The 16,754-nt window shown below is 43.4% G+C and overlaps 1 protein-coding gene across 2 annotated transcripts in view; it reads right to left on the reverse strand.

Moving 5' to 3' along the window:
* Window positions 1-1,151: 1,151 nt before the first annotated feature.
* lyplal1 (lysophospholipase like 1) overlaps window positions 1,152-16,754 on the reverse strand; it is a 33,236-nt gene continuing 17,633 nt past the window's right edge. Inside the window, exons 1-5 of one of the 2 annotated variants that reach the window (XM_055903419.1) lie at window positions 5,602-5,717; window positions 4,846-4,945; window positions 4,010-4,179; window positions 1,973-2,088; window positions 1,152-1,686 (exon numbers count right to left, since the gene is read on the reverse strand). In XM_055903419.1, the coding sequence (XP_055759394.1) occupies window positions 1,435-1,686; window positions 1,973-2,088; window positions 4,010-4,179; window positions 4,846-4,945; window positions 5,602-5,695 (732 nt within the window). In that variant the 5' untranslated portion in view covers window positions 5,696-5,717 and the 3' untranslated portion in view covers window positions 1,152-1,434. Of the gene's footprint in view, window positions 1,687-1,972; window positions 2,089-4,009; window positions 4,180-4,845; window positions 4,946-5,601; window positions 5,718-16,754 lie in introns of those variants that run through there. The other variant, XM_055903420.1, reaches the window with a different exon arrangement.

The following is a 16,754-nucleotide window of genomic DNA, read 5'->3' on the forward strand; positions in this document are numbered from 1 at the left end:
CAACTCCCGTACGGACTCGGGAGAGGGGAAGGTCGAGAGCCATGCGTCCTCCGAAACACAACCCAACCAAGCCACACTGCTTCTTGAAACAACGCACATCCAACCCGGAAGCCAGCCGCACCAATGTGTCGGAGGAAACGCCGTACACCTGGCGACCTGGTCAGCGTGCACTGCGCCCGGCCCGCCACAGGAGTCGCTAGTGCGCGATGAGACAAGGATATCCCCTCCGCCCCATGGACCTCCCAGCCACGGCCGGCTGCGACAGAGCCTGGGCTAGAACCCAGAATCTCTGGTGGCACAGCCTTAGACCACTGCGCCACCCGGAAGGCCCCCACCATACTCATGTCTAAAAAGTTGCTGATTTGTTATAGGCTATATCATGTAAACCACAAATATATAATAAACTCATTAAAATAATGTTAATTTTAAAAGGTTTGTGGTTACAATTTCAAAAATCAGAATTCAAAGTATTGTCTGAAGGGTGACTGCTGATGTTGACAGACGGTTCATTTACAGCCAGGGCTATACAATCATTTCCATAACTCATTATGTTTGGCACCTAAGTGTTACTACTGCTCACTCATGATCTCCCTGTGTTCTGACCCTGGCCTGCAGCCCTACACCAGTGAAAGCAGCCCAACATCCGGACTACCTGGAGCACAACGCCGAGAGAGAGGCTGCAGGTAGGAAGAAGGGAAGAACAGCTAACTGCTTCCTCCCAATAACCATCAATGAGGCGACGTGGGCTACGGAGCAGAACTACTGAGCAAACAGAACAGACCTCCGCTCCCTCCACACATGTTCAACACATTTCCCAGCGCACAACGATAACGGTGTATAAAAAAAAAAACAGAGCGAGCGAGAGAAAGATTGACTAAACAATTCCCGTTCTCTCTACAGCAACAGTACTAATTTGACTCTAGTGTTAGTTAGACTATAGGGGTGGAGGCAGAGCACGCTCCCATTATCCTATCAGAGATAGACAGACGAGGCTGAAGCGTTAAGAGTGGAGACTGCAGTAGTGCAGAGGGAGTGATTATAAGCACACTCAACTATCACATGTTCTCTTTTGAAGGGAACCACACAGCTGTTGAGTACACTAAGCAAGCACAACGGACAGTGTCCAAGCCAAAAAAAAATAAAAAAAATAATTGACAGTTCATTTTTTTTTTTTATTTACGGTATTGTGTTCCCAAAGAGGTTGTGAGGAGGTGGTCCACAGCCCACTCAGCACGTTAATATCATTTTCACACTATAGTACCGACCTGAACTGTACTGGCTCGCTTTTCCAGCTTTGTTCCAGAAACTATGGGCAATGCTTTACCAGGCCAGCGCAGTACCGTTTGGTTTGGCTCAGTTTAAATCAGCTCAATAGTGTGAACGTGTTATTAACGTGTTGTTAATGTGTCTGTTTAGTGGTGTGGGGCTGACTGGTCACTGCCCACTGGCGTCTAGACTGTCCGGGAGCAGCTTGGTGAGGATCCAGGAGCGCAGTAGCTCAATCTCTGGCCGGGAGAGCTGGTGCTGGAGGCCTGGGAACGAGTGGAAGGTGGTCGTCATCCCAGCCTTCTTCAGCAGGGCCGTAGTTTCTTCTCCCCACTTATGGAACACCAACTCGTCTCCTGTCCCATGGCCCTGGAATAGCTCTGGGAGGGGGCTCCCCGCCCTTGCCCGCTCCTCCACAGCCTAGCAGGGGGAGAAGTCAGTCAGACACTTCTAGACTGCTTACTAGCACACTAATATCTCTGTCAGAACCAAGTGCAGCAAACTCCTGATAAATGCAAGATCTTGGATGTGACATGGAGCATCTTTGAATTGGGACACTACATCAATACACCAATATTTCTCTACCACCATCTGTCATTCAAACGACGGTTTAGCAGGTCGTTGTAGTTTTCTGGCGCTCTATTCAAGATTTGGAATATTGTCTGGACATTTTAGTAGACATTGTACCAGTGACAACCTGCCTTACCTGATATACTACAGAGTCCTTGTTGAGAAAGCTGGACAGAACAAAGACTCCTGCTACGTCAGGGTGATAACGGCACGCTAGGTGGAGGGCCATAGCTCCGCCCATAGAGAAACCCCCTTTGGACGAGGAACAAGACAAAACAGAACATGTCATTGTACTGGGTCAATTAGGCCTCTTTGTGCAGGTATTCACTGAAAATGTGTATTGAATATTGTACCCAAAGTGCTTTTCCCAGGAAAATCACATTTCTCAACTGTGCATACTGGGAATAATATAAGGTAGGAACATAATAATAAATATATTCATTTATTATTATGTATGAGTAACAGTAGTTTAAGCCATCCTGGCAGTTTAAGCTGTCCGAAGTGGAAAATACTCTGCCTCTAACTGAGAAAGAAAAGAAAAAACATTAAAATGAAACAGACTCCTTAGTTCCACATCATCAGCTTTTCGCTCCTCAGGAGTCGGCATCCGTTCACGAGTCCGTCCTTAATCTCACATCTGGGCACATCTGGGAAAGTGTGAAAGTACCCATCATCCTGTCAGAGGGGGAAGAATGGAGATATGGAGGGAAGGGGGAGTTCACACGCTTTGCCCAACGAATAAAACATTTGTCCATGAGATTCTGTTTCTTTCTTTACTTCACCGGCTATACTCTTTGGGGGAAAAAAGTGTTATCTAGAACCTAAAAGGGTTCTTTGGCTGTCCCCATAGGATAGCCCTTTGTAGAAGCCTTTTTGGTACTAGGTAGATCCATTTTGGGTTCTACCTGGAACCAAAAAGGGTTCTCCTATGGGGACAGCTGAAGAACCCTTTTTTTCCAAGAGTGTATACTTTGAGACCGTCTTTCTGGTATACTCTCAGTCGCTCATTCCAATCCACGATAACAAACCTCAATCATACATTCCCATTCTAATGTCTCCTTCTTTCGTATACCCCTCCGCTGTGCTGTTTGGGTACAGTGCTGCTGTGTGTTTTCAGTGTGTGTGTGTGTGTGTGTGAGCCTATATGTGTGAAATAATGACTGTGGCGATAGCTTCTCTTTTCTGAGATTTCCCGACGGATCCATGCTTTTTTTAAAGAGTGAAAAACACAAACACAAAAGCCTGCGGCGGCGGCTTTTACTTGACAAAACTTTTTTCCATGGAAAGTTCTGCCGCTTGTCAGTCCGTCAGCGCGGCAAGTGGACTCTGGGTACAGACCACTCTGTTTCTCCAGTATGCCGAGTGATTCCAAGGAGTATTTATAGTTAATGACAAAATGTTATGATTTAGGGAGATAATATTTCAGCAGTCTCCCAGGAACATGTGTTTTTTGAATCACTTTCTCGAGTGGAGTTCGGGGGCTTTTCTGGCGTTCCACACTGGGCCTTTCACACAAACGCGCGGCTCTTTTTTTCTTCTACTCACAACTATTTCCGTATATTTATATATCTCAGGGCTTGTAGGTTAACCCTTTCCCCAATGTTCCCATCGGTTTCCCCTTTCATGGACGCTATCATTTGTTCTCTTACAGAGACATAAAACTTGCGATGGCCCCCCACATATTTCCTGTGGGAACTCTTACCTAGGTTCTAAAATAGTGTTTATGGCGCTTGATCCGAGCGGTTTTATGTCATCGTTATTTACACGCGAACCTGATAACCAAAATATTTGGGGAAAAAGGATTTGCTGCACCCGAGAATCCCTCCAGAAATACTTTACGGTTCATAATTGGCATCGTATAAAAGGATAAAGAAACCTGATAACTTGCATTCTTCATTTTATATCATGACAGAGGGAGTTGAGAACACCAAGGCCAAGAGAGAGTGGTGCGTGTGGAGAGAGAAAGAGCAAGATAGAGCAAATGGGCAAGTGGACGGGTGTATAATACACATTCAGGAGGGGGTCATGGAGTTAGGAAGTCATGAGGAAGGTAACGAGTGAAGGAGAGATCATACAGCCAAATCTGACATACGGCCAGAAAGAGACAGGGAAATCAAACAAAGAGCTCTAGTAGCAGCAGAATTTGTGTGCGTGTATGTGTGTGCGACAGTACCTATGATCATCCTGTGCTTTGGTACTCCTGCCCTGATCTCCTCCTGTATAACCGCTCCCAAGGACTTGGCCATGGCGTCTATAGACTCCAAGTGCTCCAGGCTGTCCTGTGAGATCTTGTAGCGGTCAAACCACACATTGGACAGAGCCCCCCGCATGGGTGTGTATGGCCTGAGGGGTCAACAGAAGACAGAACCAGATTCAAAGTTTAGCTATGTAATGAGGAAAGGGTCGGGCAGTGAGGGTCACATGGGAGGATGAGAAGATTTAACCCTTTCCACAATATCGTGCTGTCCCGAACAGCACTGGCTTGGAAATGATCTATTCACATGGTCCATTCATTTCGGTGCGGTAGTGTGAAACGGGTATTAGGCGATTTAGCCTATTTAAATTGCTGTTCAGGGTCCATATTCACAAAGCATTGGAGTAGGAATGCTAACCTAGGATATATAATCATAATCATTATTATCTAAAAAGGCTAAACTGATCCTAGATCAACTCTGAGATGCTTTATGAATACATGCCCAGATGTTCTACCTGTCTGGGTTAGTTACGTTATTTTGAAGACAACAGTTGAAGGGCATTGTCTGTGTGTTGAGGGGTTTCAGCAGCTTGACTGCAGGACTGTATATGGCATTTAGCAGCAGGTGGCCTAGTGGTTAGAGCATTGGACTAGTAACCGAAAGGTTGCCAGATCGAATTCCCGAGCTGACAAGGTAAAAATCTGACGTTCTGCCCCTGGACGAGGTAGTTAACCCACTAGGCCATCATTGTAAATAAGAATTTGTTCTTAACTGACTTGCCTAGTTAAATAAAGGGTAAAATAAATAAAAATACCTGGCTGGAGCTGTGGGATATACCACTCTGATGTGGGGGAATGCCAGGTCCGGTACCGAAACCTCTTTGACCCATGCTCGCACCCCCTGTCCAGTGTCTCCTGCATGGCAGAAGTGAAGAGTTAGCCAATATAACTGACTCGCCAGTCACTAGGCTTACAGAGCAGAACCTTGGTTTCACCAACATCCCTTTCACATGTTGCTGACTGTTTTTGGAATAAACCGTATATTGAATATTGGTGACGCCACAATTATATTTTAGTTGTTGTTGAGTTGCTCACATTTACTATAATAATTTGTTTTAAAATATTTGATACATTTTTATTTAACATTTCTTTTTTCAGGGAGATATCAGATAAATACATAGCCTTCCGTTTTTTCTTTTGTGATCAAGGCCAAATATTAAGTATCCTTAGAATAACATTTCCCAATGCTGACGACTTAATTGAATGTATCGATCTACGTTGCTTCTGTTAGATACATTATTAACTTGCCACGGTAGGTCATATCATAACTCAGTTACAGTTGCGTGGAAGCCACATAAGTTTGCATAGTTATAAAGTTCAAAAGACAGTCCTGTCTGTCCATCACTGTACAAAAGCTTTCTGTATCTAAATCGAAAGTACTCTGGCAATGCTACAGGCTAGGCTATAGGTCGCTAACCTACCACAACTCCCAGTTATTATGAGGCTAGTTCCGCGTAGTTACCGTTGAAGAAATGTCAATAAACATCGAGAGCATTGTAAAACGTAACCACCTGAGCCGTGTAAGAAGATGACCGACGCGGAGTGTTTCCCCGTTGGAGATGCAACACACTTGCGTAGAAGTTTGCTGCTCTGTACGGCAGCCATGACTTCTCTGTGTCTCGCGAGATTACAGAGCAGACAGACAGGCATCTGTGATTGGATAGGCGCAATTTACAGATGACCAAAACCTAAACTCCCGATAGGTTGTTTCCGACTGCACATATTGCTCAATCCGGATGACACAAAGATGAGGGAATTTACGATGCATGTGCACATGCTCCAAGGCTGCAATGAAGGCTACATTTGGTAAATTATTTCAATACATTTTCACCTCCCCTTTGTAGGCTAACCATGTCAGAATTCATGGTCAAGGACCAATTTCCCCCTGATGCTATTTAGAGCCACTAAAGTATGAGTTTACATAGCCCCACAAAAACTGATGTCAGTGTGCTCAATCATGTGTACAGGGATTTAATGGAATGTCTGGATCCACAAATCAGTTTAAACACATTCTAAGGTCTTATCTTTTATAAACATAGGCCTGTTTTACTCCGATTCTGGTCATTTTCACTTGCCTTGGACCACACAAACTGTGTCCCAATCCCGACCCTCAATAATGTTGCAGAGAGGGATCCGCTTGAAAGTGGGTGGCTGTCTTGCTGTGCCAAATACCAAAACTATAAACCCACTCAGGGGGTCATTCCCTCCATTTTGTGTAATAGAACAGACTATAAATATTTTGTGAACCTTTCACTTAACATGTTTTACATGGGAAGCTCCCCTCTTTAGAATAGGCTGTTGATGTGAAACTTGATATTAGGCCTACATGACTGGGTCATGGTGTCTGTGCCATGTAACGCCGTTGTCCTTTTATTCCTTATTTGACAGGGCACAATGGTTGTATGACAAAGGAATGCACAGGTCTCTTTGGAGGTTGATGTGGAATACGGGGTGAAACATGACACATTCACTCAATCATTAACAAACTTTTAAAAATATATTTTTAAAAATATAATCAGTGAGCTCCACAAATTAGTGCTTTAATTGTTTTTATGATTATTTATTGGTTTAAGTAGCTTCACTACGCAGACAGAGGTGAAATAAATATTCAATACATCTAATGTGGGTTTTGTGTGAGTTGTTCAAAAGAACAAAATGTATTTTACGTTTAATTGAAGCCCGTTGTGTGGCCTTGTTATGGATGGCACGCCGGAATGAATTCCCTCTGAGTGATTCATGCTGCTGACTGAGAAGTAAACTCACTGTTGTCTTTCAACCTGGACTCATGGGTAGACGTAACATAGTAAAGGTAAATCCGGGACACTCCAATAAGCATGATATGTTACGTTTCGAATGGTATGTATTAATTTGTGGATGTCCAGCATCTATTTTGTATGATATGTATGTTACGAATTGCAATTTGTACCATATGTTACTAATTGCAATTTGTACAATATGTTACAAATTTGCAAAAAGTATGATATGTTCCAATTTGTTATGGCTAACATTAGCTAGGTGGCTAACGTTTGCTAAACTAGGGGTTAAGGTTGGAGTTAGGAGTTAGGTCAAAGGGTTAAGGTTACAGTTAGGGTTAGCTAACATGCTAAGTAGTAAGTAGTTGCAAAGTTGCTAAAATGCCAAAGTTGTCCATGATGAGATTCGAGCACGCAACCTTTGGGTTGCTAGACATTCACATTATATCCCTTCCCATCCACCGTACTTTTGGCTTTGCCTTAAGTAACCTTATGTGTTATGTAACCATACCAAACATAGTATATCACACTAATTTGAGTGTCCTGGATTTATGTTTACTATGTTGCTTCTAGTCTATGAGACCAGGCTGTGTCTTTAACCTGCATTGAGTGCTATGTGACAAGTATCTCACCTCACAGTTTATCGTCAGTGTTGTGCTCATGTCCCTGTGCCTACCTTGCCCAGCTCTATCCTCACCTGCTTGTTATTGCCTATGATAGCATCTGGGTGTGCTTGTGTTGGTGTTAAAGTGTGCTACCTTGCTTCCGTGAGATACCCGTTGCAGCAGTGTCATGACAAATTTGTGAGTTTTTGCAGGTTTAAACCATACAGTGAAAAAATATGTTCTAAAGATAACTTTAGCACTCATACCCCTCCCCCTCACAAACAAGCACTCGCTCATTCAAATTCTAACTCAGGTTAACCTATGTGCCCTATAAGTGGCTAAGTCATGTGGCTCATAGTAATAACTAATATCAATAGCACATACAGTGGGGCAAAAAAGTATTTAGTCAGCCACCAATTGTGCAAGTTCTCCCACTTAAAAATATGAGAGAAGCCTGTAATTTTCATCATAGGTACACTTCAACTATGACAGACAAAATGAGAAAAAAAATCCAGAAAATCACATTGTAGGATTTTTAATGAATTTATTTGCAAATTATGGTGGAAAATAAGTATTTGGTCACCTACAAACAAGCAAAATTTCTGGCTCTCACAGACCTGTAACTCCTTCTTTAAGAGACTCCTCTGTCCTCCACTCGTTACCTTAATGGCACCTGTTTGAACTTGTTATCAGTATAAAAGACACCTGTCCACAACCTCAAACAGTCACACTCCAAACTCCACTATGGCCAAGACCAAAGAGCTGTCAAAGGACACCAGAAACAAAATTGTTGACCTGCACCAGGCTGGGAAGACTGAATCTGCAATAGGTAAGCAGCTTGGTTTGAAGAAATCAACTGTGGGAGCAATTATTAGGAAATGGAAGACATACAAGACCACTGATAATCTCCCTCGATCTGGGGCTCCACGCAAGATCTCACCCCGTGGGGTCAAAATGATCACAAGAACGGTGAGCAAAAATCCCAGAACCACACCTAGTGAATAACCTGCAGAGAGCTGGGACCAAAGTAACAAAGCCTACCATCAGTAACACACCGCCAGGGACTCAAATCCTGCAGTGCCAGACGTGTCCCCCTGCTTAAGCCAGTACATGTCCAGGCCCGTCTGAAGTTTGCTAGAGAGCATTTGGATGATGCAGAAGAAGATTGGGAGAATGTCATATGGTCAGATGAAACCAAAATATAACTTTTTGGTAAAAACTCAACTCGTCGTGTTTGGAGGACAAAGAATGCTGAGTTGCATCCAAAGAACACCATACCTACTGGGAAGCATGGGGGTGGAAACATCATGCTTTGGGGCTGTTTTTCTGCAAAGGGACCAGGACGACTGATCCGTGTAAAGGACAGAATGAATGGGGCCATGTATTGTGAGATTTTGAGTGAAAACCTCCTTCCATCAGCAAGGGCATTGAAGATGAAACGTGGCTGAGTCTTTCAGCATGACAATTATCCCAAACACACCGCCCGGGCAACGAAGGAGTGGCTTCGTAAGAAGCATTTCAAGGTCCTGGAGTGGCCTAGCCAGTCACCAGATCTCAACCCCATAGAAAATCTTTGGAGGGAGTTGAAAGTCCGTGTTGCCCAGCAACAGCCCCAAAACATCACTGCTCTAGAGGAGATCTGCATGGAGGAATGGGCCAAAATACCAGCAACAGTGTGTGAAAACCTTGTGAAGACTTACAGAAAACGTTTGACCTCTGTCATTGCCAACAAAGGGTATATAACAAAGTATTGAGAAACTTTTGTTATTGACCAAATACTTATTTTCCGCCATAATCTGCAAATAAATTCATTAAAAATCCTACAATGTGATTTTCTGGATTTTTTTTCTCATTTTGTCTGTCATAGTTGAAGTGTACCTATGATGAGAATTACAGGCCTCTCTCATCTTTTTAAGTGGGAGAACTTGCACAATTGGTGGCTGACTAAATACTTTTTTTGCCCCACTGTACAAGTCCAAAAGAGATTGAACAATCTGTTAAAACTCTCAGTATTTGTGTGTGTGTGAGTGAGTGAGTGAGTGTGAGAGAGAAAGAAAGATTTAGAGTGGGGTCAGGTTGTAAGTAAAGCTTTGCAGTGGGTTTGGCGCTCTCTCAGGCTCTCAGAGGTTGGTTGTTATAAACAGTAAACAGTAGAGGCTCTGGTGGCCCACCGACAGTAGCTGTGGAAGACGTAAATCAAACTGTGATTCTTTCAGTAGTGCTGTTATAGATTGAGTCAGAACTAAACATGCCACACACACACACACACACAAACACACAGGTTTCTCAGGGAAAGAAATAGCTGATCTGTCTTCATTTAGGGACCCAAATCCCCCAGAGCTTTACGCCAGATGCTGTCCTATCCTAACTATATATATATTTTTTTCAAAGTGAAATAAAAATGGGAGACGTTAAGCCGCAGAGGACAATCCTTGCTTCTGTTAATTCCTGCTTCTGGTTTTATCATATTTTAAAGTTTGACTGGGAAGTTAGAGTACTTTGATCGCAGCAATTTTTCACCCTGCTGTTTGTCTTTTGCCTTTCATTTTTCACTTTTTTCTCTCTAAATGTGAGCTCACTGGTGAGCCCGTTTCGGGCTGCCGTGGAAAGGTAGCTTCTTCACATCGATCAGTGCTGAAAAAATAATCCCCACACTCAGATTGAGGGGAGCGATGAGTTAAACAACTCATCTCTCTCCCTACTCAGAGGTCTTTCTGTGATTCAGGTCCATGACGGCATTTTTTATTTATAGAGGGAACTTAGTTAGCAAAAGGAAAAATGCCAGCAATGGAAACTTGTTCTCCCCTTTCCAGTTAGGCAGGCTAAAGGGGATTGGTTTGATCTTACATAGTACACTCATAACTCAAAGGGACTCAACGTGGACTCACAACACAGCAGTCACATATGAATCATACTTCAGTCCACTTTGACTCACACATGATAGGAATGACATCACTGGACTCCCAGCTCTGGAACTATACCTATCTACAGTATGGCCTTGTGTTATCTAGATATATCAGTGTTTTATTACTGTACTACTGCACAGGATTCCATACACAACTACCTGTATGGGCTCTGCCAAGGCTTCTGAACTTGTGCAGTCACAATTTATTTATGCCTACTATGTGATCTGTGCCCTGGATGCACTACAGGATAGTGTCCTTTTGGCAGAGGCTCCAGGTGTCTGTATTATCAGGACCTGTCCTCACTCCCTGTATAGTGCCGTTGCCGCTGACTCTATTGACCTGCGTGTCCTGCCTCAACCCACAATACAGTGTGCTGCCTTGGCTGCTCTCTCACCGCGTTTTATGGCCTCACTTCAAAGGTCCCTGCTGCAGCCCTGCCAGAGAGCGCCACATAACTCAGCCAACATAAAAGTATGGCCGACCATCAATTTTTTTACGGAGAAAAAACCCCCTAAGTAAACACAATGGGCTCCTAACAAGCAAACTAACGGGGAAACAATGCCACCGCCTCTGTCCATGTTCATTTGGAACCAGCCAAGTCAGCTGGTGACGGTTTCGCTTTTAATATCTGTAAATGTATTTTCATTATGTACCCAATCCATAATTCCTCCTACCTACAGCGGTGCAGAGGTATTGGGTTTTCAGGAATGTGCACGGGAGGCCAAGGAATTTTTTTGGCGATGGGATTTTATTTTCAGGGTTCACTTTGATGTGGATGGATGTGTTCTCCATTCTCTCCCGTAAGGAGAAAATCAGAAGCATACATGCCAGCACAAAGGTCAACTGGGAAAAGTGTACTCTTATGGAGAGGTTTTGGTTTACACAACCATTTTGATGTGATCGGTGTATCTAAGTTTAAGAGCAGGGTTTGGAGGTAATACTCTTTATGCTCTCCTTACCTTTTTTTATCAGAGCTATGAATATCCACTCTCTCTATCATCTCTCAGATACCACTGCATCCATAGCTCCACCTCATCAACCCCATTGGCCCTGCCATATTACTGTAGCCTCCCTTCTCTAACAGTGTTCCCTCTATGAAAAAGTCTGCTGTCAGTGCAGGAAAAACTTGGTGTATAGAATTTGCCTCTAAGTGCTGGTCCAGGGAATGTTTGCTGCATTAGCTAATAGTGGTTGAGGTCAGACGTGGGCTAGGGAAAGCTGATCCTAGACCAGCGCTCAGGGCCAGGGGCAACGTCTCCCCAGAGTATTGGGGAAGCACCTGCTCTCCCCGGGCCTATGATTTAACCATAACACAGAGCTTCTGCAGCTCTGACTTCAGAAAGGTTTCCATTACACAGGAAAAAGGGGGAAGCAGTGTTTTCTGAGCTGTGAGCGGTCACAGTTTGCGCTCATGCCAACTTCCAACTGTATTTTTGGAAAACGAAGGGCGAAGTGAGAGCATCGCCACAGCATTTTGCACGGCACGGGCTCCTCTCTGGGTTGATTTTGGATGGGGGAGGCCCTCTGGAATGGATCTTACCTCTTTGTTTTGAAGGACCTGTCGTGGAGAATGACTGGGAAGCAAAAATGTTGAGAAGCATGAAATAGAGAGAGAAATTCAGAGAGAAAGTGATGCAACACACAGTTCTGTATAACGACTCATTTGAACCCCCCCCAACAAATTAGAATGACCCTTGTAATATTTTGGTTGTGTCTGAGACCATATTGAATTTAATATTTCAAACAGATAAGCCCCGGCCGAGTCACTGGAATCACTGTCGTTTATCTGACTGGCTGAATATTGAGAGATGCAGGAGGAAATGTGAAATCGGACTCCTGATCTAATTTCCCTCTTTCCCCTCTACCCCACCCCAAACATTCTGTTCCCACATTGTTAGATTCTGATGTCCCATCCCAGGGGCTCTAAGTGCCACATCCCTTCCTCTCACCTTGCTTTGAAATCAGACACGGGAAGAAAATATGAAGTTATTTGTTATTTTCCACCCCCCTCCCCCAAAATAATTGATCAAAATAAATGTCATGGTGGTGTTATGGAAATGTGCCACATCCCCTGCTTAACAGGGTAGCCTTACTTTTTGTGCCTCTGTCTTGAGATGCTCAACCCTGGCTAAACTCAATGCACAAGCTACTGTTCGACTGTTTTTGTCTCTTTAAAAAGTCATAGTCTATCGAAAGCCCTGCTGGCACCATGGTCCATGCCCCCTTGAGACAGTGACCTTGTGTGTGTCTTTGAAGTAGCGCCATGGTGGAGTGCATGAAACCTCAGGTACAATGGCCATGAGCCTCAGCTGGGTCACTTTGACTATCGCTTTCATTCCGTGTCAGCTCACCTGGCCACTGGTAATTTCCAAAATGACACTGTAGGGCTATTGCTAACCAATGTCCACTCTAACATCCCCTCCCAGCTTCTATTCCTGTCTCCACCGAGCAGCAGATGATGCTGGGAATCTGCCAGCCGGAATATAAAAAGGGCCAGACGATGATGGTGCCCCCTCCAACAGGAGTGACTTGATTTCAAAGAGAGAGAGGGATAGAGAGAGAGACAAAGAGGGGGGAGAGATAGAGAGAGAGAGAAAGATATGTGGTATGGGGGCCAAGGGGCAATGGGGATCATCAACTTGGAGTCTTGAGTTACGGGCTCACATGCAAAACTGAATGGGTTTCACTGACAGGTGACAGGGATTTCCCCAGAGACAGAGGCAGAATTCCAAACACTTGGGCCTGAAGAACACAAGAAGTGGCCGTGGTGGAGTTGGGCGACCAGGTTTTAAGGTGAAGGGTCATAAATCTCACTTATCAACAAAGCAGTGACATATGAGGTCCTTGGAGACAGCCCCCCCCACACACACACACACTCTAAACCCCCTGATCTGATTTGAGCTGTGCAGCCTGGGACTGGGTTTGGCACGTTCCCTGGCAGTGGAAAGTTCAAGGGTGAAGGGTCAGAGGTCTTGTTAGTGATAGGGTAGATAGTAGTGAGTAGAGGGAGGTGAGCAGCGCGGCTTTGTCTGTCTCTCATACTTTATTTAATTTTGATCGCGTTGCAATATTGAGATGAAAACGGGAGGAAACCTTACGGTGCAATATGAACTTTCTCTTTTTAGATGCAGTCAGAAACCCAAGTTGTATTATGTTTGTTTATAAAGAAATGCCAGGAAATAATGTTATGTTCAACATACAGTTGAAGTCGGAAGTTTACGTACACCTTAACAAAATACATTTAAACTCAGTTTTTCACAATTCCTGACATTTAATCCTAGTAAAAATTCCCTGTCTTAGGTCAGTTAGGATCACCACTTTATTTTAAGAATGTTAAATGTCAGAATAATAGTAGAGAGAATGATTTATTTCAGCTTTTATTTCTTTCATCACATTCCCAGTGGGTCAGAAGTTTACATACACTCAATTAGTATTTGGTAGAATTGACTTTAAATTGTTTAACTTTGGTCAAACGTGTCGGGTAGCCTTCCACAAGCTTCCCACAATAAGTTGGGTGAATTTTGGCCCATTCCTCCTGACAGAGCTGGTGTAACTGAGACAGGTTTGTAGGCCTCCTTGCTCGCACACGCTTTTTCAGTTCTGCCCACAAATATTCTATAGGATTGAGGTCAGGGCTTTGTGATGGCCACTCCAATACCTTGACTTGGTTGTCCTTAAGCCATTTTGCCAAAACTTTGGAAGTATGCTTGAGGCCATTTGGAAGACACATTTGCGACCAAGCTTTATCTTCCTGACTGATGTCTTGAGATGTTGCTTCAATATATCCACATAATTTTTCATTCCTCATGATGCCATCTATTTTGAGAAGTGCACCAGCACCTCCTGCAGCAAAGCACCCCCACAACATGATGCTGCCACCCCCATGCTTCACGGTTGGGATGGTGTTCTTTGGCTTGCAAGCTTCCCCCTTTTTCATCCAAACATAGCGGTGGTCATTATGGCCAAACAGTTCTATTTTTGTTTCATCAGACCAGAGGACATTTCTCCAAAAAGTACAATCTTTTTTATGGCGATTTTGGAGCAGTGGCTTCTTCCTTGCTGAGCGGCCTTTCAGGTTATGTTGATATAGAACTCGTTTTACTGTGGATATAGATACTTTTGTACCTGTTTCCTCCAGCATCTTCACAAGGTCTTTTGCTGTTGTTCTGGGATTGATTTGCACATTTCGCACCAAAGTACGTTCATCTCTAGGAGACAGAACGCGTCTCCTTCCTGAGCGGTATGACGGCTGCGTGGTCCTATGGTGTTTATACTTGCGTACTATTGTTTGTACAGATGAAAGTGTTACCTTCAGGCGTTTGGAAATTGCTCCCAAGGATGAACCAGACTTGTGGAGGTCTACCGTTTTTTTTTCTGAGGTCTTGGCTGATTTCTTTTGATTTTCCCATGATGTCAAGCAAAGAGGAGCTGAGTTTGAAGGTAGGCCTTGAAATACATTAAATGATGTCAATTAGCCTATCAGAACCACCTAAAGCCATGACATCATTTTCTAGAATTTTCCAAGCTGTTTAAAGGCACAGTCAACTTGGTGTATGTAAACACAATGAATTATAAGAGAAATAATATGTCTGTAAACATTTGTTGGAAAAATGACTTGTGTCATGCACAAAGTAGATGTCCTAACCTACTTGCCAATATAGTTTGTTAACAAGACATTTGTGGAGTGGTTGAAAAACAAGTTTTAATGACTCCAACCTAAGTGTATGTAAACTTCCAACTTCAACTGTATCTTTTCATGCATGTGTATCCCCCGGTGATGTAAGGACTATGTTTAATAATGATTTGCAACACTTGCGAGTAACAGAGCTGCCGAATATTATAAACACAATTAAAGTTGTGTTTGCTACTATAGCAACAACCCGTGCCATAGCAACCTGGAAGAATCCCACAAATGTAATTTGGGTGTGTTTCAGAGTGGAGAATTTCAGAAGTTCATGGTAAACATGTGCTATGTAACAGTTTCTGGGTGTTTGTGTGGGTGTTTGTGTGTGTACACGTTTTACTATACTTGGGAGTGCCAGAAGTCCTCACAAGAATATTAAACCAACTTGTAAAAGGCTATTTTAGGCTTAGGGGTTAGGTTTAGAGTTAGAATTAGGATTAGGGGTTAGTGGTTAGGTGTTGGGTTCAGAGTTAGGGTTAGGGGGGAAGGTTAGGGTAAGGTTTCAGGTTAGGATTAAGGTTGGGTTAGGGAAAATAGGATTTTTAATGGGAATCAATTGTTGGTCCCCAAAAAGTGAAGGTTACAGCGGGTAATGTTACAGGATGAGGTGATAATAACGGTAAAGGTTGGATTGTTATTGCTGAGAATGTCACAGGAGTCAGGAGCTTGGGGGAGGAAATGTGATGGCTGTAAATGTAGCGAAACAGGTGACAACAGCAGTTACAGGTGAGAATCAATTAGTCATTCATTGTTTGGTAGATATACAAGTTGTACAGTCAAACATATTCTAGTAGTTTAGCAAAATATATTATAGTTGTATAGTCAAAAAGGTTTTAGTTGGATAGTCAAAGATGTCATAGTTGTAAAGTCAAATACAGGTAACTGCCAAAATAATGGAAACACCAATATAACGGGACTTAATAGGGTGTTGGGCCACCACGAGCCAGAACAGCAGCTTCAATGCATCTTGGCATAGATTCTGGAACCTTATTGGAGGAATGCGAGACCATTCTTCCACAAGAAATTCCATCATTTGGTCTTTTGTTGATGGTGATGGAAAACGCTATCTCAGGAGCAGCTCCAGAATCTTCCAGAAGTGTTCATTTGGCTTTAGATCTGGTATGTGAGACGGCCATGGCATATGGTTTACATTGTTTTCATGCTCTACAAACCATTGATTAGTAAAATATGTTATAGTTGTGTAATTATAGATGTTATAGAGTTTCACACACGCACGCACACACACACATACACATTTACACGGGACAGTGACAAATGGGGACTGTCGAATACTGTCACATGACCAGGAAGTTTGAGTGGCGATCCAGTGCCTCTGTGTTTTATGCTTTTTACACTTATGCGTGTCTAGTTCTGTTCCATACCGTGTTGGCTGGATTTTGCCTTCTCCTGGAGCTAACGTTAGCAGGCTACCCTTGGCTAGCTCGGTTACCTAGCCCTCACCGGAAAAGCTTATTTCATGTTGCAGTTGGCTCTTGTAGCCGGGACTGCTGTTTCTGACCCAAGTATAAGGATGTTGGATTCCTCTGATTTGGACAGTAGCCATGAAATATGAGACCTGTGAAATGTTCACCGTAGCAAAAGAGTGTACTGACTTTTACACTTGTAAATAGTGCAAGCAACTTGTTGCCTCAAAATACCAGATCACTGAACTACTAGAGGAGAACAGGATCCTAAAAGAACGTCTTGCTCTGGCTA

This window comes from Salvelinus fontinalis, chromosome 38 (assembly GCF_029448725.1).
Source record: "Salvelinus fontinalis isolate EN_2023a chromosome 38, ASM2944872v1, whole genome shotgun sequence".
In the NCBI taxonomy this organism is placed as follows: domain Eukaryota; kingdom Metazoa; phylum Chordata; class Actinopteri; order Salmoniformes; family Salmonidae; genus Salvelinus; species Salvelinus fontinalis.